Source organism: Varanus komodoensis, unplaced genomic scaffold (assembly GCF_004798865.1).
Source record: "Varanus komodoensis strain SLA01 unplaced genomic scaffold, ASM479886v1 scaffold78, whole genome shotgun sequence".
Classification (NCBI taxonomy): Eukaryota; Metazoa; Chordata; class Lepidosauria; order Squamata; family Varanidae; genus Varanus; species Varanus komodoensis.
Genome location: NW_025336455.1, coordinates 75,692 through 97,855, shown reverse-complemented (window position 1 = coordinate 97,855; position 22,164 = coordinate 75,692). Strand labels below are relative to the sequence as shown.

Genomic DNA, 22,164 nt, shown 5'->3' with positions numbered 1-22,164 from the left:
TGCTTCGATCGCTAGTAGCGTCACACCAATTTTCCACTTGCAATTGCAGATGTGGGTGTTCATGGACCGCAAGATGAGCAGGGAGCTCTGGCAAGGCCAAACAGTGCCCAATTGTACCATTTCTGCATTGGCTGAGGATGGGATTGGGAGATCCAGGCTGCTGGACACCTTATAAGCATAATCCCAGAAATGGTTGCCCAGTTCTGGGGCCCACCGTTTCGTACTGAGTGCTCACTACGCATGCCTCTGCGCGCGCGTGCGCGCGCGCGCGCGCACACACACACACACACACACACACACACAAGGGACCTCTTCTGATTCCAACAGAGACTTTTTCTTCTTTCACTTCCACTGGCACGGGGTTGGAGGGCTTGGGGAAGCGGGGGGGGGGGGAGGAGAAAGCTGAATCCTCCCCTCTTGATTCAGTCTAAATGTCTTTGATTTAAACTGGGGCTGTGCACACTTGCTCTCAAGTTTAGAACCAGGTAAAGCTCAGCTGCACACAATGCCATTAATGGAAGTTATAGTGTGATCCTTTGGAACACAGAGAGGGGCTTTTCGCTCAAAACCTGCCATTCCTGCTGCCTCTCCGGCAGCCGGCAGGACTGGAAACCCGCCTGCTATCCCTGTGCTTAGATGTAAATCAATCGGGGGGAAAACGGGGCCACCAGGCCAAGCTTCTCTCTGGCAGAGAGCCTAGATGAGGCTGTGAAGTGGCGAAGGCTATGAAATCTCAGACTGTTAAGCGTGAGTGTGGAGCTTAGTGGCCAGCAGCCAGCGGTCAGTGTGATCCAAGCCAGTGACAGATGTGAGTTGCTCCACAGAGATCCTTTTCCCTCTGAGGCTGAGCCAGCATTCTTCATGGAAGCAATTCAGCTCCAGTTCTTGAGGCGGTGGGCGTCAGAAAAAAGAAAGGGGGGGGGGCTGTCTGTTCGGCTCACTCCATTTTGCCATTGCTTGTGTCAGCAAGTTTCACTTTCTCCCATTTTCAAATCAAATCTAACAGTTTTTTTCTGCCCTGGATATAAAGAAATGCACACATTTTGGTAAACTTTTTGTAGAGCTGTTATGCCTGAGAGGCCTCTGAGACGTGAAAGTGGCATGATCTGCTCCTAGGGATGGTTGGAATCCACATGGATTTAAACTGAATTCTTACACTGCTTATTTCTGTGTTGACCTACCAGGGAAAATGTCTGGACCAGCAGAAGGTAGAGGAAGGAACGAAAGGAACAGCGATCCTTGACTTACGTAATACTAACCAATGACCTAGTGGACATAGCAGCAGTCACGGGAACCCTGGGGGGATGTGATGAGGCCATACTGGAATTCTCAATTATGAAGAAGGCAAAAGTCAACTGTAGCCAAGTGTGTATCCTGGACTTCAAGAAGGCCAACTTTCACAAGTTCAGAGCAATGATAAACAAAGCTGCATGGCAACCGAAATCAGATCTGTAGACAATAAAAAACTGCATAGAATAGCTAATATGCTGAAAGACAGAAAGAAGATCCAGGGCAATCTAGATAACCTTGAAGTGTGCTGAAAGCAACAGAGTGAAATTCAGTAATGACAAATGCCAAGTCTTCCGCCTAGGAAAAAGAAACCAACGGCATTGGTATAAGATGGGGTATACTTGCCTCAACAGAACTGAAAAAGGAAAAGGCCTCGGAGTTATGGTGGACAACAGGCTAAATATGAGCCAAGAATGAGATGCAGCAGCAAAGGGGCAAATGCTATTTTAGGATGCCTTAATAGAAGTATCACTTCTAAATCATGACAAGTACTGCTTTCCCTATACTCCACACTAGTCAGACCTTATCTGGAATGCTGTGTCCAGTTCTGGCACCAAGATTTAAGGAAGATGCAGAAAAAATAGAAAGGGTCCAGCGGAGGGCGACAGAAATGACCCAGAGTTTGGAGACACTGCCCTGTGGGGAGAGACTGGGAGAACTGGGCATGTTCAACCTTGGGAAGAGAAGACTGAGGGGGGCATGGTATCCCTCTATAAGTTCCTCAAAGGCTGCCACAAAGAGGAAGGTCAGGACTTCGTCTCGCTGATACCGGACTGTAGGATGTGGAATGCTCAAGTCAAGTTTCAACAGGCTTCCAGACTTAGCTGGAGAAATTGTGAACTCGTTCTCTGCAAGGACGGTCCATGCCCGCACCAGTGGGAGCAGCCCAACAATGCTTTCTTTAGCTCTTCCTCTATTCAGTTATGGCCCCTGTAAGAGAAGCAGCATGGCACAGTGGTTGGAGAGGGACTCGGAAGATCTGGGTTGTAGTCCCCTTGGCTGGGAAGCTCACTGGGTTACTTGGGGCATGACCCCAACCATCTGCCTAACTTACCACACAGTCTTGTGCGAGGAAAAAAGAGATACGGAGGAAGGGAGTTGTGTAACTTGCCTTGCAGGAGGAAAAAACAGGGTAAGCCATCAATTATCAATCAGTTCTGTGCTGGAAAGGGTATTGTTTTGATATCTAATCCTTGTTTACTGATTTATTCTCAGGGTGCACAGTTTTCTCACTTTCTTTGTTCACTGGTTGAACAAAGCTCGGGAACGCTTCCAGATTAACAGCCTCCGTAAGTCTGCCTGACTTGCCTTTTGCCCTGGCCCACTTAACCTCCAGCCACGCCTCCGCTCTGTACCCGTGCCCAGGTCCTGGCATCCTGACGGTAGCTGCCTCTGCCCACAGCCTGAGCCTGACACCCAGTTTGCAAAGGAAGGTCTGTATCCATTTTCCTTGAGGTTTGTTTGTTTGTTTGTTTATCCACATACCAAGTGCTGCCTATAATGGCCAAAATGGTCTCCCTTGGGGGCCCTAGGAAGTTCTCTGTAGGCCAAATATGAGAGCAACCTTACATAGGGTCTGTCCTTCGGCTTGCTTCTCAGTCATCCAGCCCACCAAAGGGCCACTCTATACCATGTTTCTGGAATCCCCAGGATCCATGGGACTGCTCAGGATTAGCACTCACTCAGTTGCCCCGGATAGATTCTGTAAAAAGTGTGTGTTTGTGTGTGTCTGTATGGAGCAGGGAGGCATTATGGCTATTTTAAGGGCAAGAGAGATTGACTGGCGGAAGGGAACGATTCTCTCGTGCGTCCCCTCCAGCTTCTTGGGATAGCACCCGCCATATTGTTTTCCAGCAATGGCCCCGAACTATCCCAAGTCCTGGCACTGCCTGGTCCTGAAGGGCATTCTGAAGAAAACATGGGCTGCTGCTCAGAGAGGGGCTGCCCCCCCCCCCCCCGGGTGCACAGTTCACCTCCAGCTCCTTGAGGGGGGATGAAATTTGCCCCTTTTCTTCCATTAACCCACTCCTAAATTACCATAAGAAGACAGAGAGATGCATTTGTACACAAACATGCACACACAGAGCTTCAGTCATACAAACCCACACACAGAGAGAGAGAGAATGAGAGAGAGAGATTGTTTGCTTTACCTCCAGACTGAGATATAAATGATTATCAAGAGCAAAAGAGTCAAGGAAGACACTCCACAGCCCACGATTAACGTGACCGAAGGAACAAGCACCTTTTCTGTATTCTGAAAGAGAGAAAACAGAGACACGAAGTAGCCACTTGTGTTCCGCCACAACAGCTTTGTGCGGAGTGTGAGGTTGAGCTGCCTCCAGCCCCAGCTTGGTCGTTCTGCTACTGTTGCCGGTTTATCCGGAACCTGGGAAACCGCACTGATCTGATGAGGTAATGCCTGGATGTGGAAACTTCCACACCTCCCTTTTTGGTGGTTCCCAATCTTTCGGGGATGTGCAGAATCGACTGCCTTTTGAGTTCTGTTGAGCTCTGTTGATATCAGGCATGCGAAAACATACATTTACTGAGTTTGCAGGGGTTCCACAAATCATTTCCTGAACCTTGTTTTGCTGTGTTTGCATCTCTAAACATGATTATTTTTCCCCGATTGGGAGAAATGTGCATTTTACATTTTATATTTTCCTAAACTAAAAATATACATTTCAAAAAATATTCATTTCCCCAACCGAAAACGTGCATTTTCTGAGAATGCGCATCTCTGCCCATGGGATAAAACATGACCATGTATATTGGGGAGGTTTGTTTATAAATTTAATAAATAAATAACTAAAGAAAGAAATACTCAGTTTCTACACACATCATCATTTTATGAAACTCTGATCATGTCTTCTTACAGTAGACCTTCCACATTCACAGCCAACAAGCCCCCAAATGTGCCATCCTTTCCTTGAAAGGAAGGTATGATGACTCTATCATTTCAGTTACATAGAAGCATAGAGACAGAGCGAGTCAGAAGGGGTCTCCCGGGCCATCTAGTCTGACCCTCTGCTTCAGCCGGCTCCTCTCACGACATGCCCACCATGTGTATGTCTAGCCTATCCTTGAACACCTGCACCGATGGGGCCTCAACCACCTCCCGGGGAAGCCCATTCCACACCCTTGGGGTCCTGACTGTCAGGAAGGACTTCCTGGCATCCAAATGGAACCTGGGTTCCCTGACCTTTGCTCCGTTGGAGTACGTCCTGCCTTGCTCTGCAGGGGAGAACAGGTCTGTCCCCACCTCCGTGTGACACCCCCTCACATGCCTGTATGGCACCAACAGATCCCCTCTGAGTCTCCTCTCCTCCAGGCTGAAGAGACCCAATTCCCTCAGTCTCGCCTCATGCAGCGTCCCCTGCAAACTGGCCTCCATCCTTGTGGCCCTACGCTGCACTGACTCTAACCTGGCTATATCCTTCCTGTAATGAGGGGCCCAAAACTGAGCACAATACTCCAATTGCAGGTGCACCAGAGTCATACAGAGTGGCAACAATACTTCTCTCGATCTAGAAGCCACGCTTCTGGCTATGCAACCAAGGGTGGCATTCACCCTCTTGGTCGCCGCATCACAGTGCTGGCCCATGTTCAGCCTGCAGTCAACCAGCACCCTGAGGTCCCTTTCACAAGTGCTGCTCTCCAGCCACTTGTCACCTAACCTGTACTTATGACACCCATTCCTATGCCCCAAGTGCAAGACCTTGCACTTATCCACATTGAGCGCCATCCTGTTGTCTCCTGCCCACTTCCACAGTCTGTCCAAACCCTTTTGGATCCGGAGTCCTTGCCCCTCAGTTGTTCTTTTGTTCCTCTTTTCCCTCTGTATGAATTTCCTGATGGGAAGAGAGAGTGACACAGGGGTTCCTATAATTTCCTATTGCAATCAGGTCAGGGAGTATGCAATAGCTCAGAACCATTTATTTTCCAGCTTGGTCAATCTGATATCAAACCTCAAAGCAGAGTCCCACTTCAAAAACACGCAGGATTCTCTGGGCAGACTTCCATTTGGGCGACGCAAAACCATAATAAGATTGCAATGTTGACACATCCATCGGCCGGAAAAGCTGTGCGCATAACAAAGCAAATTCGCCCCCAGCTGTGCCTCACAGCGGCCAGCTTAAACAAGGCTTATGGTGTGAGACTTAAGGAGCTAAGCTCTATCCAGCTTAGGAGGTTGGGAGGTGACGTGATTCCAATCCACGGAAAGAGAGATGCACAGCAGAACGGGGGCTGTGTGGTCACCGGGGCACTCAGAGGGGCTCAGGAACACGCCCGGCTTCCAGCGAGTGGCGGTTCTGTTGGCACCAGCGTCGGTGCTTTCAGCTGTGAATAGAGGCCCGGCATGCATCTCCAGGCAGGAGCTGCGTGGTGGCCAAAGTAACCGAGCGGGCCGGCCACCTGCCTCCAGCACAAATGCTCGTGGGACTCTCTGTGCCGTGGCAAGCTGCTCCAGACCAGCTGCTTTCCAAGCAGCCCGGGGGTCTCCCCAGCAGCAGCCCATGCATTCTCCTTGCATGCATCTCCCCGGCTGGATCGAGGGGACATGGTTGGCGGTGGGGGGAAGGTGGTCAAGGTTCCCCTGCCGGTGTGTGTGGGGGCTACCACAGAGAGATGCAGCGAGACAGGCAGGGAGGGGCACTGCCACATCTCCAACCTCCCCGGCTTCTGCACAGGAAAAACAAGGGGCCCTCCATGCATGCCGTCTGCTAGGGTGGAAGTCATGCCTGCCGCAGCCCGAGGCAGAGTGGGGACACAGTGGGCCTGTCTCCACCCTGAAGAGCTGCCCTGGGGGCAGAGAAAGACACGGTGTGCCTCACCTTCTCGTCTCCTGCTGCAGCATAGCACTCTCCTTGGCTTTCTTCCTGCCCTTTTCCCTTCCCTAGTCCAGTCCCAGTTCCAGTCCAGCCCCAGTCAAGATGGCTTTCTTCCTTCCACCCCGCACTCCCCATCCTCCGGCACACCATGTGCTCCCTCCCTCCCTCCCTCCCTCCCTCCCTCCCACCTGCTCCCCCCAGTGTCCTGAAACTGAGGAGGGGTAAGCTAGGGAACAGGGCTGCTCCGATCCCCAGCCCAAATCTGGCCTTGATCTGATTGCTGATCTTGCAAGAAAGGAATTTCAATTGGTGCTGAGCAGGAGTCAGTCCCTCCTCGTCTCTTGAATGGGAGAACGAATGAAAGGCTGGAATGTCCTCCCAAGAGAGGCACGCCTGGCGCCAAGTGTATACTCTTTCCGGCGCCAGGCCAAAACCTTTTTATTTAATCGTTATTTTAAAAATTAGCATTTTTAGTGGTTCACAGTCGCTTTTAGTTTGATCTATCTGTATTGGTTTATAGTAATTTTATTGTACTGTTTTATTGATTGTTTTTATGACTGTTGGTTTTAACCTTGTAAGCCGTCCTGAGACACGGTAGTGAAGGACGGCATATAAATGTTTTAAATAAATAAATAAATAAGCACAAGGGGAGGTCTAGGGGTCCTGGAGGGATGGATCCCAAAAGGTTCATCCCAACCCTAATGAGGAATCCAGCTGGGAGGAGAAATCCATTGGATTTCCTGGGCGGTCCCCAGAATCTACAGTCACCTCCCTTGTGCTCCCTGCAGAAAGAGCCAAGCCACCTCTCCTTCTCTGTCTGGAGAGCGAGGCGAGGTCTGCCACTTTGTTTTCTCCAAACATCCAGTGCAAGTTTTACAAACTTACCCCGGCAAAGCACATGGTTTCAAAACAGCCTGCAGGATTATTTGTGTGTGTGTGTGTGTGTGTGTGTGTGTGTGTGTGTTTTGAACTGTGTGCAGACAGGATCCTTTCCTCATTCATTTGCATTTCCCCAGCTTCTCACACATGCTCAGGAGTACAGATTCAGCAGCCCAGTACGTACCTTCTTGCCTGCCAACTTTCTTCCATGCTTCCGCTGTCCGCAGCTACTCTGAAGCGCAGCAAGTAACGTACAGGGAAATTGACAATTGAGACTGCCTATAAGCTAAAATGTGCACAGTTGCAAAGGTAAAAAGATAATTGGAAGACAAAGGAGGAACTCATTAAATCCCCTATTAAATGTCGAACGTGCACCTGTCCAGAAGCTTCCTCAGTGCTTCCATAAGTACTGGGCCAGTCCAGAAAGGAGAATTTCAGGCTTCTACTTTTTGCAAATCCTTTTCAAAGCACTTACTGTTGGCGACATCCAGGTATATGGGGGGGGGGGGATGTCACACGGAGATGGGTAGAGACCTGTTCTCCCCTGCAGAGGAAGGCAGGATGCGCTCCAACAGAGCAAAGCTCAGAGAACCCAGGTTCCATTTGGATGCCAGGAAGCACTTCCTGACAGTTAGGACCCCGAGGGTGTGGAATGGGCTCCCACGGGAGGTGGCTGCGGCCCCATCGGTGCGGGTGTTCAAGGATAGGCTGGGCATGCACATGGTGGGCATGTTGTGAGCGGAGCCAGCTGGAGCCAAGGGTCAGACTAGATGGCCTGGGAGACCCCTTCTGACTCACCTGTTTCTTTGTATCTATGTAAACTTACAGCTGGGAATAAGCAGGGGGGAAACAGATGCAAGAGCAGGGAGGTGGACTAGATGGCCTTCATGGCCCTTCCAACTCTTCTATTCTATGATTCTATGAACCCCAGTCACTGCTCAAGGAAGAATCCCCCAAAAGAGAGCAGAACCAAACCTTTCTGGACTTGCTCAAGAGCTGAGGCAGGACATGGCATAATTGATAGCAAGAGTCCTACATTGGCATGGGAGATAATGTTGTGCACACTGGTGCTATTTGTTCAAGTTGGGGCGTGTGTTGCCGAATTGTATAAATGGCTTCTTCTTTTGTCTTCCTGTTATCCGCCCGCCCAATCATTCGCAGTTATATGTGAATTAGACTGTGTGCAGTCTCTCCCGGTCAATTTCCTTGTATGTTAGCTGCTCCACTTTGGTGCTCCTGGACAGCTGATGTGTACAAGAAAACTGGCAAGTCAAGACTGTACCTATATTCACTCATGCATATTTCTGGGAGACCAGGGCAATTTTTATGTTGGGGGTGGGGGGAAAAGAGAGAGATCCCAGTTTGGCACCTACCAAGATTCACAGAAGCAAAGAACCCCCCCCCCGACACACACACAAATCCAATTTGCTGAAATGGCTACCAAATAGAACAAAAACTACACTCCGTGTGTTGGACTGAATCACTATGGATCACACTAAAGAGAAGGGGACAAAATCCATCAGGGATGAACCAGAAAATCTGCCCAGGTTCCGCACAAGTGGAAGGTTCGGGTTCGGGTTCGGGTTCGGGTTCAGGTTCAAGCGAACCATGACATCTGCAGATTCTTTGCTATCACCCCACTGGAATGATAGAGTGGTGTGTGGAGAGGATGTAACTCAGAAGGATATTTACAAGATGTAGCTAGAAGGCCAGCAGACTTGGAACTGGTGCCCTGGCACAAGCCTGTTCATTAAAAAAAAGATTTCAAGAGTACAAATTTCAATATTCTCCTTCCTCATCAGATCACAATACAAGCTGCCATCATTTAAACAAACATACAAAGAACCCACAAATCGGTGCAACTTGCTCAAAGCCACCAGGAGGAAAAGACTTCAATCTGCGAGGGCTGAACCAGAGAAACCCGTGGGATTTTGCCCCCCAAACTGGAATTTCCATGCCCTCCAAATGACAAGTAAACAAGGGAAGGCACCAAGATATCAAGCTTTACACTGGAAATCCTCGGGGCAGTGAGTTCCCCTTTTAGCTCATGCAATATTCACTGCTACTAAAAACGATAAGTGAGATTCAGCTTTTGTCTGGTGTTGATCAGAAGGTACATGGGTGACATTTGTGGAGTTCTCTGTATTTCGGATATAATGAATGTGAGATGTTTTTAAAAAATGAGCCAAGTGGGCAGGTTTGTCTGCCTAGGCCAGGCTTTGCATGCTGAGCTCTTAGAAGTCTGGGTGTGCATCTTGGTGTGTTCAGCCATGCTGGTGAATAACTGGGCAACCATCTCCCTTTTTTGGGCAACTGCTCTATGGCCTGCAGGTGCTTTAGGGTCTTCTTTCATGCTGAGAACAGCCATTCCTAATGAATTTGGCTGGCAAGGAGGAATGAGAATTCCATTCAGCTCCATTTCAGTTTGGTTTTGGTCAGAATTTACCAAAATGTGCAGGGTTCCCATTCAGGATTAAAACAATGTGAGATTTAAACAAGAAAGGACTGTGTGAGACCACAAAATGGACTGATTCTCCTATCATGCAAGCTACATGCATGGATACTTTGCAGACCTGGACTCAGAAACCTGTGCTCCAGCTGCCCCCGTGTCCCGCCATGTCCAGCCTTTTTATCAGGTAAAACAATGGCTTGCAACCCGGAGAAGGGGCGCCTTCTGCTAATCTTGCCCCGCTGCCATTCCCCAACACAGACATGTTGAGGCCTCTGGGAGGGCAGAGCAGGGAGACTCTCCCCTCCCCAGCCGTTCTTCAGCTGATCCTTGGACAGCTCCAAAAATAGAACCCATCACCGGGAGCGCTGGACGGTTCAGGCATCTCTGATAGATGCAGCAGCTGCAGCTCTGGCTCCAAACGGGAGCAGCTTGGCGGAACGGACAGGTGTCAGCCTCCCCTGAACGAGTCCCAGATCATCGCTCAGTGTTTAAGGTAATGAGAACTGACACTTGGCCCTTGTGATGGGTGTCCCTGTGCCAGGCAGCAGGCAGACGGCTGGATGCAGACGGCGCTGGCAACCCGGAAGGTTCTCATCTTGCTCTTCTCAGAGAGAGCCACCTGGGGAGGGGCTCCCAGGGGTGGTGTCCTACCCTGCAGGGGCTGGCCCAGCTTATGCTTGTGTGGCTCACGGAGAGCCACAAGAGCAGAACAAACAAAACGGATGTGCAACCTCCACGTGGGCACAGAGGTGTGGCAGCAAAAGGCAGGGGATGCTTCATGCGAGGAGAGCCCACCCTCTTGGGCTTGTCCTGGGGGTTGCACGGGCACTTCCATGACTGCCCCCGAACAGCCACTTTGGAAAAACCAAACAGGGGTGTCGGGAAGCTGTGGAGGGCTGGGCACCAGGTCGGTGGGGTGGTCTATCCACAGAGGAGGGGGCCCGTCAGAGTCCCGAGGCTCAGCTCCAAGTTCCTGGCATCTGGAGGGTGCTTGCCAGGAACCGAGTCCCGTGTGCTGCACTAGCAGCGTCCCAGCTTCCACGCCACGTGAAGCTGCCAGCTGAGCTGCGGCATCTGATGCCGTGGAAGGCTGGCCGCGTGGGGAATGCAGTCCCACACGGTTCCCCCGTGGTTCCCCTTCCACGCTGCTCGCAGCCGCTTTGCCGTTCCTGCACCTGACACCAAAGACGGCTGCCAGTTGTGCTGCCTTCCTTCCACAAGCTCTCGTGGGCTTCCTCCTGGCCCAGCTCGCTCTGCAAGACTGGGCCAGGCACGAGCGGAATGCTGCAAAATGCCAGAGGGAAGGACCCCTGAGAGAACCCCCGCCACCTGCCCCTACCACCCACTCAGGAATCTGTGGGCCTCCCCCTGTTGAACTCCCTCTCCAAATCCCAGTATTTCCATGAAGCCTTCGTTTCAACTCATCCTCATTGAAAACCGCAGGCTCCGCCTGAATTCCGGGGACCCCCATGCAGTCTTATTTGGACCACCGCCTTACAAAAGGCACACGATTTCTCCCAATGCTGGGCACTGTATGATTTTTTCCCCTGCCCCAGTAGAATTGGGAGAAACTTCAGAGTGGATCTAGGCATCTCACAGCTGTGCAATGGAGAATACGAGTGTCGTTTTCATGCCTCAGGACCTTCCAGCTCCACTTGAGGCCCACGAAGAAGCACTCACCACCTCCTGAGACAGCCTCGCCATCACAAAGTTTTGCCTCAAATCTAGCTGAACTCTGCTTCCATGGAATCTCCATCCAGTGGTTCCAGCCACGGAGCAGCTGAGAACAAGTCTCCTCCATGCACCATGAGATACTCCCTCCTAATTTTAAGGCAGCTGTCATATTCTTCCACGTGTAAGCTCCTTGGGGCAAGTAGCTCTAGATATACTGAGGAGCTATTACTAACAACAGTAAAGTAATAAATACCCTGCTCTGCATTTAAGGGAATTACGACGCCGCGAGCACTTGGGGCCTTCCTTCTAAGCCCATTTTTCCCTCACCTGATGGCTGCAGATTGCATAACAATGCTCCCACGCATTCAAAGCTCACTTGGAGAACTTGCAGCCCCTTTTCTGCATGCTTTTGCCAGTCTTAACAGGCCATCCCACATAATTATAGTAAATAAAGTAGACCCAGAGAGCCATCTTAATATGGCACTATTCATTAGCAATTACTATCTCCCTACTCTCTGTGAAGCAATCTCCGTGGGAATCACGGGGCAATTTGAGCTTGGTAAACTGCTCTGCTTACTCTCTCAGACTTCAAACAGCAGCAACATTGCTAATAAGCTGGGAGACTCCAAGGCTTGTGACTAGAATATCTGAAACGGTTCTCAGATCCTTTGCACGGGAAGGCACAGGAATGATGTTAAGAGCAAGAAATGAGTCAGGTTTTTTGCTCTCTAGGTTCAAACTAGCGATGATGCAAAATCATCAGGAATGGCTTGTCAGTTTTAGTCAACTTCGGGAGCGGGGGTGAATATAAATGTTTCCGGATGAGGCAAATAGCTGCTTTGGAGAAGGGTACATCTCACCAAGAAAGGAGCTCAGGAGGAAATCGCAAACCCCACGCTTGTCGGGCTTCAGATGAGCCCCTCAGAAGTGCATCCATACTTTGCAGGCACAAAGGAGAGGCACTGAGGGGTTTCTGAGGAACGGCAGGGATGGAAGGCGAATGCAGAGGCACTGCCAGAAGTCCCATGGGATGGACTGCCCTGCCAGACTCACTCCTTCCGAGGTGCTTTCGGTTGTTTGCTCGCTCGCTCATACCATCTCATTTTCTCACATGCTGCAGAATCCGTGCACATTTTTCTAATGCATTTACTAACACGCCCATCAATGAATACAACCTTGCAGACTCTTTACAAGCTTTTTGAATGCATGCAACGACTGACTGAGTTAAGTCTGTGCACGTTTTAGAGATGGACATATCTTTCATTGGGCATTTTGTCAAATATATGTATACGGATGGACGATCCTTTTTTCTGAAGAATGCACAGCAAGCTCAGGTTTATACAGATTCCTGAGTGGCGATTTCATTTGCATCTGTGTTTGTCCCTGGGAAGTGCAAATTAGCTGAATCTATTAAAAAAAATGAAAACCATGCAGAGGTGGCCTTGCACACCCATCAGTGGTCTGTCCTGCCAGTGGAAGCGATTTCCCTCCAGAGTTCCTAGTAAAACTCCTCTTTAAATAGTACTGGATGCTGATGAAGGCAGTCCTAGAGGGGCATTGAGGAAATAAATACTGGTGCCCCAGGGAAACCAGGGGGAACATGGTACTGATCAGAACAAGCATAGCACCTGGTATAAAATAGGTTTTGCTGAGGAAAGTGCTTTGATCTCCCCCCACAACCCCCCCCCCCCACTGAGCTAGAAATTCTCCTTACATAACTTTTGGGCAAACCCTAAGGACATCCATCCATGGAAATGAGATGTGGATCTTATGGGATAGATGGGGTTCTTGCATTTCTATCAATAACCCTGCCCAAAGGGCAGAGCTTTGGTTTCCAGCTAGGGGTCAGTTAGCAGAATCCCCGTCCCTGGGTTCCATGGGGCGGACATGTCTCTCTGAACATTGGATTGCTTCTGACCCACCAGGGCTCCATGGGTGGATTGATAGTTCCCACAAAACACGTGGACACAGTTGGCTCCTAGTGGGTGGCTTTCTAAGTATTATGTCTCTGGGGATCACTGAAAGGGGGAAAGGTTTGCATCCTTACCCATGGCTTCACTGAAAATTTAGCACAAGGAACCTTTTCCCATCTGCATGTTTTGTCCTCCTTCAGACCAGGGCTATGCTATGATTAACGATCTCTAATGAATTCTGAGACAAATGTATTGGAATCATCCTGCTGTGTGGATCAGGCCAGGCTTCTGCACCTCTTCAGTGCTTTGACTTATTTCCCAGCTCAAAACAGTGCAACAATATACATTTTTTTTCTTCCTTTTGAGAGGAAAAAGGCACAGATGTGCATATTTGGGGACACAACATATTCTAAAATGGTATTTGCAGAGAAAATGCATTTGAAAATACATATCAGAATGTGACATTCTATGTGGATCTTTGGCTTTTGCTCTGAACTCAGATTAACTGTGACACAGGAGAGAAAATCGGTATGCTTGAACTCACGCAATTTAGACTGGAAATATTGGTTCAACCTTCACTGGGTACTATTGCTCTTCTTTCCCTTGCTTAGCTTTATACGTTTTTGAGGTGTAAAATACCTAAGCCTGGAGACCCTGCATAATAAAGGTCTTTAACTCAGCAGCAATTAGCGTGGCTCAATGTGCAGAGGGGTGTGGGAAGAGAGAGGGAAGAGAGGGGGGCATGCCAGGCAGAAAAAAGATCCCAGCTTGTGTTGATCCTGAGAGAAATATCATCCTCACTGTGCGCCAACTGTCAATAAAATGTGGAATGTAATCCAGACAACAGACCGTGCGCTTGCCCATTATTTAAAACATACTGAACGCCTCTTTCCACGCACACAAAATAGGGTTAGAAAATGCCTAATGGAACGGGGACCTTTGGGGGTCAAGCTGCAGCCAGGCTTGGGATCCTGAACTTGGGAAGTCCAAGGTCGCAATGGGGAGAAAGTCATTCCCTTCGCACTTGAATCTAAGTTTGCCAACAGTAACTCGGTCACCCATCAAATTTCACATTAGAGATGAAATATTTTGTTACTATTTTGTTCTGTTCATAAATTCCCCATTCATGTGTTCCATCTGCAACCCCAAATGTGAACAGAAGCAGAAACACAATTCTCAGATTGCATGTGTGCACGCACAGGGGTGTGTGTGGTTTCTACACTTGTGTTCACATTCAAAAATGGGACTTACGCATATTTTCCTAACCAATGGGAGGAAATTGGGCATCTGTTGCTTGAGATCAGCAACAGATGCCCTTCTCCGGGAACCCTCCGTGAAGGAAATTAGGAGGGTGGGTACTCGGAGGAGGGCTTTCTCTGCGGTGGTGCCCAATCTATGGAATGCGCTCCCCAGAGAGGTCCGCTTGGCCCCGTCGCTATTTGTTTTTCGGCACCAGGCTAAGACCTTTTTATTTAAAACTTATTTTAAGTGTTAATTTATTATGTAGGATTTTAAAAAAAATTTAAGCTGAGATGCACCACGTTTTAATATTTTTAGTGTATAAATTTTTGTATGATTTTGTTTGTTTTTGTTGTGAGCCGCCCCGAGGCTTTGTTGCGATGGGGGCGGCATAGAAATGTTTTAAATAAAATAAATAAAATAATAAATAAATTCCCATTTTTATCAGGAAAAATGCACATTGTTAAGTGCACCCTTTATAAGGACACATTTTTCCCTGATCAAAATTGCATTTTTCCAAAAATGTCTGTATTGCCATTCTAAATCAAAGCAATGTTATAATTTATAACTAATGCTATAGACTGAATAGATTTCTGATTGAGAATTGAATGGTTTTGATCAGAAGGTGATAGAGACTTTTGTTTATTAAAAATGTGCTTAAATGAGGATGTTTCTGGAACGACCCTTGGCACCTTCTTTCTTATATACCTTCTTTTTATTGTACTTTCTGGAAGTAAATAAAAAGATGTGAAAATTGCCTTTTACCCAATTAGAAGCAGCAGCAGAAAAAGCAGCAGCTCATGTTCAGAAATAAAAAAGCAACAAAATGAATTTGAGGAAGAATTTGGCAAATCTCAAACAGCTTGAAAGTTGCATTTTCATTGATTCCTAATTCACACCATCCATCACGTGTGACAGTTCTCCAAAGGATATAGGTGCAGACAGTTGTGCATATAGGGTTGAAAAAAGAAGTGTCACATTAAGGAATCTGCTTCCAAAAATGTGTATCTTTGCAAAATGGCATAGAAAAACTTATACATTTTCATGCATACTTTTCTAAAAATCATCCTCACACTGAGCCTAACCCTGAAATTTCCAGGCAGTTCCAAATCTGAAAGTTTGGAACAAACCAAACTTGAGATTGAAGGAGAAACTATTAGGGTATTTTTATTTAAACAGTATTTTAAACTCTAATCGTTTTTTTTAGTTTAGTCTCTCTGTTTGGTTTATTGTTTTGTTCTGTTTTATTATTGATATTGTTGTTTAATTGTCCTTTGAAAAATTGTGAGCTGTCCTGAGATCTTGTATAATAGGGCGGCATGCAAAAGCTTTTAATATATAGATAAATAAATATTAGAGACGGAGAGAAACTAAATAGAAAGACTTCTTCACCCCAGCTGGAAGTGAAGAACTAGCAACTGCCTTCTTCTCCCGGTGGCCAGGTTCTGTATTCTCAGTGGCCATGCTTCCCCACATGGTCTAGGGACTGAGGATGCTTCGGGGATTTTGATTGGATGGGTGGTAGAGGCATACGTGGAGCTACGGGTGCAAGCCTAGAAGGATGCTGGGAACCCCGCAGGCTTGGAGAAGGATCACCACCTCCTGCAGGATGGGAGAGCCATGACGGAGAAGACTGTCTCTCTACTCCTCTCATCCAGCAACGTGGCAAGAAGGTTGTCCCCAGCTGTTGACCGCAGCTCTTCAGGGCAGGAGGCGAGGAGGCTGAGGAGCCCCTGGTGTGCTTCACACCTTGGTGGTACCCGACTTCTCCTTGCCCCCTCCCTGCCCCCTAAACCCCATCTCTGAAGTGCCCCTTGTGGCCACGGAGATGCAGCTGGTCTGCTTCTCCCCACACGGGCTGCCAGGAGGAAGCGCATTCTGGGTCTGAAGCATCAGCTCCAACGTAGAAACTGCTTCCTAACACTAGGGCAGGGACTCTGAAGAATCACATTGCCCTCTCGACATGTTCTGGGGACATCGGATTGTGCTGGGTGGGCACATCCTACACTTGTCTGGACACTAATGGTTCCATGATTCTCAGCATGGTCCCAGGGGCACGGGCGGCTGGGGGATGCTGGGTTGGTTTTAGTCAACACTTGCATCTGACGGTGATCTAAACCAACTGGCTAGCTAGCCGTTGTCACACAGACTGGCCTCCTAGTCAAATTGCACGGTCTGGGGCTGGAGTGAATGTGTTCTTTAGTGTCCACTGCAGCTGTGGCTCCGCTTTCTGTCCCTTCAGCAGCCCTGCTGCCTTCATTTATTCTCAGGGGATCCCAGCTAATCATAGATCCAGCTAGTCCGGCTTACGCATCTGTGCTGCCACTGGGGGCAAATGAAGCCCAAGTGGAATAGAAGCAGAAACATAGAAACAGAGTGAGTCAGAGGGGGTCTCCTGGGCCATCTAGTCTGACCCCCGGCTCCAGCCGGCTGCATTCATGACATGCCTACCAATGAGCCCAACAGGCGCCCAAAATGTTCCACAGGCATTATCCAATAAAATTCCCCTGGTGATGTGGGGCTCCCTCTTTTGGTTCTAAGATTTTAATGAAACTGGGCAGAAAGGGCTTCAAAAAATGAAGATAGAGGTAGAATCACTTTTGAATGTACATATTGATGCATTTCATACATGTTACACCTAAAATTAAAAAGAAAGAAATTAAAACTAACTCGTGAAAGATGCTCATACACCGAAAAGTAGTTTTGAATGCCTGTATTTTAGGGTAGGCATTTCTGCTATTTGATGTTAAAATTCTCAAGTTCTTTCCTAAATATAAAACTGACAAATGTTGGTCAACTTTTATCCAAAACACTTGAAATTAAGCATTGAAGAAATTGAAATGATGAAAGCATGATGAAAGATTTGCTTCAGTTTGCTTTTGATCAGGATTAACCTTGTTAGAAAAAAGTGCATGAGAAATGTTCATTCTTTTGAAAACCCTGTGCCCAGATCACACTTTAATCAAAGGAACAAGCATGAACACATTTCAAAGATGTAGAGAGTTAAAGTATGCATTTGGAATAATGCATACAAATGCCCACACATTTCCATGCAAAAAATAAACAATTTAAAAATGTCACAAGAAAATGAAGGTCACAATTGGAAATGGACATGAAATGGAATGAAATTCAAGGTGGGTTCAAAGAACTTTAGTGACCTTGAGCTTTGCTTTATATACATCCTTCACTAAAACAAAATTATTTTCTGTCTGCATGAGCCAAATGATATAGACGCAGCTGTTCCAGCATGGAGAGGTCTGTAATTTACCTGAGTACCATGTAGCCGTTAACTAGGGATGTTGGAGAAATGCATGCAAGGAGTTCAATTTATTATTTGTGAGCCGCCCCAAGACTTTGGCGAATGGGGCAGCATAGAAATTTTCTAAATAAATAAATAAATAAATTTATCAGAATCTGACCCATGGATTCTGCCGTGGACCAGCTTTTCCAAAGGTTCAAGGACTGAATACGTATGTGGACTGCTTTTTTAAAACTTTACAATTTTCTGCATATTTTCTCACAGAAAAATGCAAACAAACAAAAACACCAAAAGTAAACATTTGCCCCAAAAGCTAAGGAGTGGATAGGTATGTGTTGAGAGAATTCGCATATTTGGGGACATCTGTGCACTGTACGATGTGCAAAGCTGTTCACATTTGAGCGTGTGCAGATGTGTCCCAAACTGGATCCAGTCAATGAGCAGCGGAAGGAAAGGAATGCAAGGAAAGCAGTGGGGGAACCTGCAACACACACCTGGAATGGGTTTTAGAAAGCTTTTCTCAGTGTTGAAGATGAGAGGCTAGTTGGAAAACGTCGGCTTTGTGGGTGAGCGCAGGATACACCCAGGGCTTGTGGCTCAGCGACATGACGCTGCATCCTCTGAAGACCCTCTGCACCCTGCCCTTCCATCTTCCCCGGGAAGCCCTTCCCAGGCTCCCTGCTACCTCTCTCAAACCCAGGACTTACTGCCAAATCATCGCAAGCAAAGGTGGCTGCTAGGGTGAAATTGCCAGAAGGAAGAAAAATTAGCAAGGCATGAATGAAATCCATGTGCTCTGACAAGCTGACAGCCTAGGAAACTAATTACTACTGGGGCGCATTAATCAATGCTGAGAGAAGTACAGAGTAAACCCAACGCAAGCCTGCCTTTGCAAAGACAGGAGGGGTGTTAAGCTTGCCGTAGTGTGTATGTGTGGGTGTGGGTGTAATTTCCAAAAACAGTGGCCCTGAAGAAAGAACAAACACACTATTTTAGGTGGGCTTTCCCAACCTGGGACTCTACTACTTTTGGAGTACAACTTCCAGGATTCCTGCCAACTGGCCATGCTGGCTGGGACTGATGGGTATTGAAATCCAAACCCCTGGAGGGTGCCAAGCTGGGGAGAGCTGGAGGAAAGCATGGAGCGCATTGCTTTAACAATCCTGAACTGGCGAGGAATTCTGTTTGAACCTCCCGGGAGGAAGAGGAATCAAGGTTTGCACCCCTTTGCTATTACTTCTATTGCGAGCTAATGCTTGGCTATTTCCAAGTCCTAGGCAAATACAGGAGTAGAACAGCTCGTGCTGGCCCTGGACGGGGTGAATCAAGCACAGCCATCGTTCTGAGAGACCCTTTTCCCTCTTTTGGAAGGGAGCAGCTCCCAGGGAAAAGGACTTTGCGGTGGCTTCACCGTCAAAGAAATGATGCTGAAAAGCAGGAAGAGAAAGCAAGACGACTAGGCCCCGGAGAGAGCTGGAAAGGCCCCTTTTGGCCCCTTCCAGCGGAGTGCAGCTTGGTTTGTACGAGTTTCCCATTTGAGCAGAACAAGAGCAGGTTGCAATTCCAAACAGGAATCAAGCATGAGATGGGGAAAGTTGGGAAAAGCATGGCTCTCAAAGCTTGCTCCATCTCCTGTCCCTAGTCGAAAGGGGACTTTAGTGGGGGAAAGGATGGCAACTTCTGGGCTATGGGAGTGAGGTATCCCCTCCCACCAGACACAAAAGAGCAGCAGGCAGCCTGCCTCCTGCTTCCCTCCTCCCTACGAATTGTAGTCAAGTTTTTAGCTTGAAATGGGCAAACAAGTCGTTTCCGGGAACGTTTCCCGAGATGCGAAAACGAGAGATAATCTCAGCCAAGCAGCACTTTGTGCAACCTGTGCCCAACTCTGCAGATCGTTCTTCCACACAACAAAGCCATGTTCATTCAGTGTTTTGAGGTGACTTACATAAATTGGGAGCTTTGCCCAAATCGCCCTGGGAATCAGGAATGAGGTGAATATGAACACGTTGGACCATTTGCAGTGAGAACATTTGGACAGGGACAGAAAAATGTATTCCAAGAAAGAAGGAAATGCTCAGACAGCCCCGCTCATTTCCTGCAGTGCTTTGCACTTCTTTCCTCGCTTCATTTGAATGGGGAGTTTTAAAACTCTAAGTAAATGTGAGTTCAGGAATTTTCAAAGTGTGGTCTGAAGCTCATGTTTGTGCTCAGCCTGGAATTTGGCTCTCTTGAACTCACCAAACTGCTTTTCTGCACTTGGCCCCTGCCGGGAAGCGAGTCGTGTTTGGGAATGCCTGAGAATGCCAGCAGTTTCTTTGTGCAAAGTAAGCAAAGTAGGCAATTCTTCACACAAAATTATGCAAAGTAGATAGTTCTTTGAGCAAAGTATGCCAAGCCAGCAAGTCAGAGGTGTGGATGCAGAATGGCCCTTGAACTCACCTGCTGCCAGATGCCCAGGTGAGCAATCTGTGCAAGACAGCCTTTGATAAGAAAGAAAGCAGGCCCGAGTCCAGGGAGCCGAAGAAGTCCAACGGATGCCGCCTCTGAACGGGATTCGTCACCCATCCCTGGCTCAGGGTTGCAACCAGGACATGTCTGCATGATTTGAGAATGTTCAATCCATTCCCACATCCCCTCTTTTCCAAGTTTATCTCAGCTGCACCTCTTCACTATGATCCGGAACAACCACAAGTGTTCAAAGCAGCTTTCTCCAGCCTGGTGTGCTCCAGATGTGTAACACTATAGCTCCCATCATTCCCAGCCAGGTAGGAGTAGAAAATACACTGCATCTCACCATGGCTGGGAAGACCATGGTCTTTGTTGTTCTTTGCTCCCTTGCTTCAAATTTTTGTGATTAAAAAAATAGTTGCAGAATGGATTAACATTATTTACATTGAACCTTATGGGGAAATTTGACTTGGCTCATGGCCAGAGTCCTGGAATGGATTGAGTTCGTGAGCCAAGGTACCACTGGACTTGTCCGGTTCCTGATTCTTAGATGGATTTGCTGAAACGCAACAATTTGTGCAAATTTGCTCTATGGACAGAATAAGGTCTGGTTTAGCTTGTAAAGGGCGGTTGTGCAAATACTGTACATGACAGTCTGGGGAAGTATTGGGACAATCGCTGCTTGATTTGTATAAGCTTTGCATTTGTAAGCTGTTCACACAGGGAAATCAGAAATGGGCATGAGGTGAGCAGCAAGATATAGCTTGAAAATTCAGAATTTTCAAACACAGCTCGTTTGCCTGTTCCATCTCACAGATGCGCAGGGGCCACTGACATATAAAAACATGTGATGTCATACATGATTTGACCATAAGATGCAACTGTATTTACATATCCATGCTGCAGCATTCTTAGCTAGTTCGTGAAAGACAGTCACCCCAAACTCAGTGCAGCCAAGCAAGCTGAGAGCTATGACAGGCTTCCTGGTGCTCACCTTGATCAGGTGAGACCCTCTTATTTCCAAATGTTCAAGCGCTGATTTAACTGGTTCATACTCCAGGGCCACCCGCCCAAAATAGACAAAGGCCCCATGCATGGACGGGGTGGGGGGCAGCAATGATCTCCCTCATGTACCCCTGACCTTTGACTTTCCCCTTGCTATGCAAAAACAAAGCAAGCAACAAAAACACACATTTTCCATATGTGAGAGTTTTACCATTGTGTAGCTCTCTACTGTGCTACCTTCCTTTGTAGCACATCCTAAATTATCTGCCAGTGAGTTTTCAAGGTGGAATCCATTGCATTTTTGTGCAAATGTGGGGGAAGAGCTATGAAATAGTCGCTCGGCTGTTTCGCTTTGCAAGTGTCTTGCCCACCGCTGTTCTTCCCCTTTGATCTGACGGACCTGCACCTGGATGCCCTAAACTGGGTAGAAAGATCAGAGGAAGCCCTTCCCTCCCTCGGTTGCATCTGCTCCCCTCACTGCTTTGTAGCAGTGGCACCCCAGTTTTCAGAGACACCCCAGTTTTCTGTCCCCGTGGGTGCTACTGACCAGGCTGCAGATCCTCAAGCAGAATGAAACATGCTCAGAAGCACCCAGGATTTGAAGAGGGGGTCCCTCCAGAAGCCGAAACCCTCTGACAAGGGAAACCTGGGTTTGGCTTCAGCCAGATTTTCAGTTTTATCCCACTTTGAATTTCTTCCCTTCTATTTCCCCGTGATGTTGTGCTTTTTTGTTTCAGGTCCAGAGAGAAAACTGCATGCACGTAATGTGCACCTTTTCCCAAACAATTTATTTTCGAATGCTGGCTTGCCTAATACAGGTACCTTTTCAAGCAGTCTTCCTTAATAAAATACTGATTCGTACTTTCCCCCACTATTACTGTCATTACATTAGATTGTGTCCTGCTTTCTTCCTCTTTCAAGGAACCCAAGACAGCATGCACAGTTCTTCTCGACCCCACTTCATCCTCACAACAACTTCCCTGCGAGGTAGGCCAGGCTGAGAGTGAGCGCCAGCCCAAAGGCATCCTGTCAGCTTCAGGGCCCAGTGGCAATAGAACCGGGCCCTCAGTCCAACGCTTTGTGTACAATTCTCCCCCTTTCATAAACACCACTTTGCATGCATCCTTCTCTAAGACACAGATTTTATTTATTTATTTGCTATTTATTTAAAGC

General features: G+C 47.9%; 1 protein-coding gene across 1 annotated transcript in view; it reads right to left on the bottom strand.

The window, feature by feature from the left end:
- ADGRB1 (adhesion G protein-coupled receptor B1) overlaps positions 1-22,164 on the bottom strand; it is a gene marked incomplete at its 5' end in the record, with an annotated part of 159,600 nt that overhangs the window by 65,718 nt on the left and 71,718 nt on the right. The window contains one exon of the mRNA XM_044453219.1: positions 3,441-3,544. Coding sequence (XP_044309154.1) covers positions 3,441-3,544 — 104 coding nt within the window. The remainder of the gene's footprint in view (positions 1-3,440; positions 3,545-22,164) is intronic.